The sequence below is a fragment of the Humulus lupulus genome, chromosome 1, assembly GCF_963169125.1.
Source record: "Humulus lupulus chromosome 1, drHumLupu1.1, whole genome shotgun sequence".
In the NCBI taxonomy this organism is placed as follows: Eukaryota; Viridiplantae; Streptophyta; class Magnoliopsida; order Rosales; family Cannabaceae; genus Humulus; species Humulus lupulus.
Genome location: NC_084793.1, coordinates 25808090 through 25815278, shown reverse-complemented (window position 1 = coordinate 25815278; position 7189 = coordinate 25808090). Strand labels below are relative to the sequence as shown.

The following is a 7189-nucleotide window of genomic DNA, read 5'->3' as shown; positions in this document are numbered from 1 at the left end:
GAACTTGGGTTAAACCCTGTTTTTGCTACTTAGGTCGGTGGATTGTAACTTTTGAGTTGTCATGACCATTTTGGAATTGTAAACAACTTTGCAAACGTTTATTATGTGATCCCATGTACAGTTTAATGTTTTAATGAAACATTCATTCCTTTTAACCGAAATTTTTAACGCTAGACCAATAATCACACCTAGATGCACGTTTATGGCCTAATGACTCGTTTAGCGAGTTGAGCACTATTTAAAATACTTAGTGTAACGGTCTTGGCTAACCAGTGCGTTATAAATAAGCACTTCCTGACATTTATAAACAGATAATGATGCTAATAAGCATTTTCTGGCATACATATGCATATAACAACGCTGATAAGCATTTTCTTAGCATTCACAAGAAATAATAACACTAATAAGCGCATCTTTAGCATATACACAGTAGTCAAGGGCCAGGCCCTATCAGAATATCTCATGCTCCCTGATAAGGTAGACAGATAAGGCATTTATATCCTATTTAAGCAGTTAAACACATAACCACATAAATAGTTACCAAACCCTGAGTCGAGCTTGTCTTTAGTGGCGAATGTAAATACCCAACCAGTCTTCAGGAACCTTTAACCATGACACGCTCTGATACCAAGTTGTAATGCCCAGGATAGCCAAGGTCGTTACACTGTATATTTTAAATAGTGCTAGACTCTCTAAACGAGTCATTTGACCATAAATGTGTAACTAAAAGTGATTAACGGATTAGAGTTAAAATTTTTGGTCAAAAGGAATGATCATTTCATTAAAATGTTTAAGTTTGTACATGGGATCCCAAAATAAACATTTTCAAGGTCATTTACAATTCAAAAGGGAAATTACAACATAGGCCGGCCTAAGCGCCAAAATTATGGTTCGACCCTAGTTCCTCTATGAATCCCTGGTCGTGGTGGTCGAGCAAGTTGCATATGTACACGCCGCATTGGTGGGAGGGGGGGGGGGGCAAAATGTTATACATCAAATTTCAAGACAGAATAAAATTACCTCGAAATGTAGGCTAGGGAGATAGTCAGGTTAGGAGTGAATATATATTATTAATGTTAAAGTCACATAACCATTTCGGCTTGAAATGGAGAATTGACTCGAAAGGTTTAGGCCAAGATCAGAGGTTGACTTCGAAAGATTGATAGTCGGTGGCTCAAATAACATTTTAAGTGTCAGCTCGAAGACTATGATGTAGGCTCGAAAGCGTATCCTCAAAAGATGTCAGGCAGTTACGGTTGAGTAATTTAGGCCTACATTTGTGGAGTTATGTCAGGCAGTTACGGTTGAGTAATTTAGGCCTACATTTGTGGAGTTATTTATATATTAGTTTTGTCAGCCTGATTCTTAAGGGATTCAATATATTTCAAATTGAAAATGTATATTGTTGTAACTTTCCAATAAAGATGGGAAAGAATATCTAAACCCAGACTATAAATACTGGTTCACTTGTAAAGGGGACGCTCAGTTCTTGTACTCAAAACTTCTATGAAATTGCTTTCAAAGTTTTCACGCAGATATACATTAATAATAATGACCTATGGACTAGGTAGATTTAACTACCGAACTATGTTCTTTTCTTTGTAATTTGTTTATTGAAGCTTAACTGCTTTTGTTTTTAGTTGACAAAAAACATCATCAACAAATTATATAAACATTGTGAGAACTTTATTTATATATTAAAATAACACAATATAAACAAAATAAAGTAACTATGATATTAGTTATATATTATGAGTTAAAGATAACTTGGTAATACACTCGATTGTTTTGAGCAAAATTTCAAAAGACCTCAGTTTCGTTTTAGTCATCTGTGTTATAGTATTTGTTTAAATAAAATATGTTACAAAATGAGTTGTAACATATAAAGTAGATTTTACAAATATGCAGTGTAATATATAGTGGGAAGTTACAAACATAGTAATTAGTTGTTATATAATTTGTAACTCTCACATAAACACTCTTTTAATATGTAAAAATACATATTCATTTAGATTTTATTTGATGATAGTTATTGTTAACCCCTAAATTATCCATTTATGTCCATGAATAACCACTATGAGGCCGTTTGGTATGAGAAATTCACAGTTTTCATATTACTGGGAAAGTTGAAGAGGGTAATCTGATAGTCTGGAAACTTACATCAATGTGTTTGGTTGTGCACTGATGTCTTATCTATGATTCCTAGGATTATCATTTTCTGTGTTTGGTGGTGTATAGGAATCTGTCATATTTTCATAAAATTAATAAAATAATATATTTTATCAAAATAATAAATAATATAAATATAAAAAAACAAATGATATTTTAAAAAATTGTGAAATCTTTCATTAGATTATAATTTATAAACAATTTTACTTATGAAATATTTTTTTAACAAAATTAAAAAATATAGTTATTATATACTAGAATCAAGTATGATTTTTAAAAATACAAAAAATACTCTTATTTTTTTTAATAATATTTCATTTGTTATTTTAAACTAAAGTAATTATATAAATGCTTTACATATCAATTTCTTTAAATAAAAAAATATTCTTTATCATTTTATAGTTTGATATATGTATATTTATTTTTATATTATAAGTTTCAAAAATAAAATAAGTCATTAACTAAAAAATGACTGGTTTAAGATTATTTTTTTAAAATAATAATAATAATTTTGAAGTGTTTCACATTCTTGGGTATCTGAAAACCACATATTAGATGAGTACAGTTTCCCAGGTTAGAAAAACCCAAACTCAGTACCAAACATTGAAAAATGTTCAAATTCTCATTCCTGTCTCCAGATTCTTGCATACCAAACAACCCCTAATGGTATTGTAACACCCAAGGAGTTGGTGGATGAGTTTTAAATTAGTGTAAACTCTACAATAGAAGTCATATTTGCTTGAGAGCATGACATACTTATCCTAAAGAGAACTAGGCTACGTATACGTATGCTTAATATGTTAGAGAAATATAACAATAGAGACGATTACAATCAAACTTAACACAATATATATAATATTAATTAATAATATAACATAAGTGAAGGAATTCAGATGAGAAGAGATTACATAACTTATGTAAATTATCATAAGGATAGGAGGTAGAAGATGAAGATATTAAGGCTTAAACAAAGTTCAAAACTTTTGTCCTACAAATTATTTCATACCTAGTAAGAATACTTTGGGAATACTCTCTAGAAATGTTTTTAAGAATTTATCAAGTCTTCTCTCATACTCAGTAAAGTATTATAAAGATGAGCATGTCATCACAAGTGTGTTTTAAGTGAACAAAAAATAGTCTCTATATATTGAGTTTAAGATCAACAATTGATTTTCAAATTCCACCAATTTTCTTGGGTGTACTCAATGATAAATTAATTTTTTATGGAAATAAAGAGATGATTTGGGGTTACTTGGGGTGTTAAATGGTTTAAGGCATCAAAAAGATGCTTCAAAACTGAAACTGTCAGGTTACTGTTTTGTAACCTCAAATAATAACTTGGTTACAAGCTGCCAAAATGTCTCACACCTTTTCCCATGCAATTTTGTAACATCCAAACACTTATTGGCTTTCAAAATAACATCTCTAACAGCTATAAGATATTATAACACATAAAATCAAATTAAGAATACGTAACTTCATTTACATATTGATTATGGTGGATATTTTGGGAGTTACAAATCAGTAACCAATTTGTAACTTCATTTTGTCACCTCATTTTAGTTGTCACACTTATTTAATCAACATTATATTATTTATATAAGATAACATAAGAAACCTCAAAAGTTTTTCCATTGTAATTCCAATTGGTTTTAAGAGTATATTTCATTAAATATTTGTAATATTCTTTTACACAAAAAAATTGTTCACTACACACTTTTTGTATAGAAGATATATTTTAATCAAAACAAACTTTATTAACTGTTCACATAAAAATCATTATTAAAATGGATTAATAATAATTAATATATAAAAGATATTTTTTATGTGACTAAAATTTATTACAACAATGATTTCTAATATGAAATTACATTATTGTCACTTTTTAATTTGACACATGATTATATAAACAAAGTAAGAAAATTATCCCAGTGATTATTTTTACATTATTTTTTATTGCATGCGAGCTGATTACCAGATTAGATATCTTTATAATCACTCAACCAAAAGTCAAACTGAGAAAAATGAGAAAAAAATAGTTTTCTTCTAATCGATCAAGAGGAGACATGGTCAATAAAAAGATGAGTATAGATGCTAGGCCCATCAGGATTTCTGCCATGTTTTATTGTCTAAATTTTAGAGTCCACAAACCCGTAAAAGCCTGTTATATGTGGCCCAACCGAACAATACTTGAAAATTTTGTTTTTCCATCTACAAATATTTTGTTGTGAAACTTCTCCTTTTTAATTCCAAGTTGAATTAGTTATGCGCGGGAAGAAGAGAATTGCTAAGAGGCACCATTGGTGCCCAATATTAGAACGAAGTGACGTACTGCTATTGCTACAATTCAATAATAAGTCACACACATGTGAATTTAATAAATATTGTGGAGTATCGCTAACCAACCATAAGATGTCAACTCCTCATATAGTGTTAGACACCTTAAAGTGCCAAATAGCAACACTCCACGAAGAATACCATGATTTCTCTACTTTAATGGGAGTAGTACTAGAGTTCCAAGTATTAAATAAACAAACTACGAAAATAACGTAATGAAAGACCAAATAAAATATGAATTTTAGGAATGGAAAAATGGGGTGGTGAGGCAGGGCGGGGCAGGGCCCCGATCCGACGGGGCGTCTTTGCCCCGGTAAAAACAGGGCAGAATTCGGGGTGGGGCAGGGTGGGTATAAATTCAAATAAGGTAGGGTTGCCCAACCCCACTATTAATTCAAGCGGAGTGGGGATTCCCCCCGAAAACTTTATTTATTTATTTTTTTATACTCTAACATAATTTGCTCGTGCTATTTATATACATGCATAGTACGTAAAATTGATATTTTATATGTAGTTTAGAATATCATTAATTCTAAATAGACTTTAGGTGTAAGATTTATATAATTTTTATTCCACAACTATTCTATGAAAGAATTGTAAAATTGAAAAATATGTTTTATATAATTCATCCTTATTCTTGTATTTATTTTTGTAAATTTTAAAATAAAGAAACAAAATAAAATTTTTGAGGATGTAGTTGATACAAAGTGTTAAAAATAAAGATTGCAATAAAAAAAATATTTAAACTTAAGGAGAATTCTAAAATTATAATTTAATGCTTTTTTTTAAAAAAATTAAATAAGGCAGGGCAGACACACTCCAATTAAGCCGGGGCGGGGCGGGGTAGGACAGACCCCTCCTATTTACATAGCTAATAAATTTAGAAAGAAGTATGTACGTATACATTTATTAATTAAGTGTTGTTTGATTTGGAGTAATAAAATAAGACGAATCATAATAAGATCGGAATACAATTCATATTGGACTGGTTTCTTTTTTTTTTTCTGTTGAAATAGCCGTTATACCAAAATAATAAAAATGTATTAATAATTCTACTATTTAATGGCATGCAAAATCTTTAAATTGCAACTAAAAAGAAATAAATTTCTATATTTGTTTTCCCCTCAACCAAACATGACTTGAATTGCCAAAAAAAAAAAAAAAATAATAACAAGGCTACAAAAAGAGAATACGTAACATCACAAAGACATCTTCAACTATTGATTCCCTACCCCAACTGATACTAATATTAACTATAGAAAAAATTACAAATAATTATAAATAAGAAAAAGACAAATTTTCCCCTCAAATACAGCACCAGCCCATGCCCATAGCCTCCCAGACAAGATTTTTGTATTTTCCTCCACTCAATCGACAAGAATCCCTTGACCCATAATGAACAATAAATTACCATAATTTTAAAATTAAAATTAAATAAATAAACAAACAAACAAACAAAAAGAAATGACCAAAAAATGAGATAAAAGAAAGATAAAAAACTCGACGTGCACGCATGCAAAGGAAAAAAAAACGACGTACGTGCAAAATGACCTGTACTGTCCCCCTTGATTTGGTCACCATTTTCAACCAATTGACCTCTGAATCATCTCATTGTAATGGCGATCCATTGAGTTCAAGCGCTGAAGCCTTATCTGTTTGTAGAATTGAGCAATAAACTCTTCAGCCTTGACATCAATCATCTCATCTCCACCATTTTCGTCGTACAAATTATTATTATTATTAGTTTTACGATCATCACATTCGCTATCATCATTATCAAGCTCCCGAAGATTCGTTGCCGAGGCGTAGCGGCTCTCGGTATCGAGCTCCTGAAGATTCGCCGCCGAAGCGTAGCGACTCATCTCATCGTCGGAGGAGGAGGAGGAGTAGGAGCTCGAGGCACCGGGAGACATCGGTGACGCTGCCGTCTGAATCAATGATGGTGATGGTGATGGTGATGGTGATGATGATGATTTAACGACGTCGTTTTCATCATGGATGGAGTGACGATGACATGGAGAGCCATGGCTCTGGAGATGCAAAGGGCGCATGGATCCAACAAGGCAGTTCCAAATGCTCCCTCCTGATGACGTCACATCCACCGTCTTATTCTTCCCGGAACGACGTCGGATCATGTACAACGCCACCTTGATCAGTTGCACCGCTCCCCGTCGTTTCTTGACGGCCGAAGACGGAGGAGAACCCTTGGGCTTATTCGATAAGTCATCATTATTAGTATTTTGATCAATGTTGTTGTTGTTGTTGTTCTCTGATAATATTGATGGTGATTCTTGATCATCCATGGCAGAGAGAGATTGAAAATATATATATAAAAATTAGTATATCTTTATATATTAGGGCTGGCTCCCCCTGCTATCGAGCAGGGCGAGATTTTTAGAGGAAAACTATGGTAGAGAACTTGAAATTGAGGAGTATATATATAAAGTTGGTTAATGAAGTTGGCAAATATAGGCATTGTGTAGCGCAAATTAATGTGATTCTAACATTTTTCTATATATGCAGTATAGTGGCTGGCTGTTCTTTGTCTTTTTCCTTTTTAAAATTGATTCAAAGAACCTACATTTGGAATATGGAATAATTAATGTGTATATATTCATTAATTTGACTAGTTGTTAGTTATTATTACAGTTTGTTAATTAATGTGACTCATGTCTAATTTGAA

At 31.6% G+C, this 7189-nt stretch overlaps 1 protein-coding gene across 1 annotated transcript; it reads right to left on the bottom strand.

The window, feature by feature from the left end:
• Nucleotides 1-5443: 5443 nt before the first annotated feature.
• Nucleotides 5444-6891, bottom strand: LOC133819065 (uncharacterized). Its single transcript, XM_062252246.1, has one exon. It carries the CDS (start codon nt 6807-6809, stop codon nt 6090-6092), a length of 720 nt encoding a protein of 239 aa, XP_062108230.1. The 5' UTR covers nt 6810-6891; the 3' UTR covers nt 5444-6089.
• Between the last annotated feature and the right edge of the window lie 298 nt (nt 6892-7189).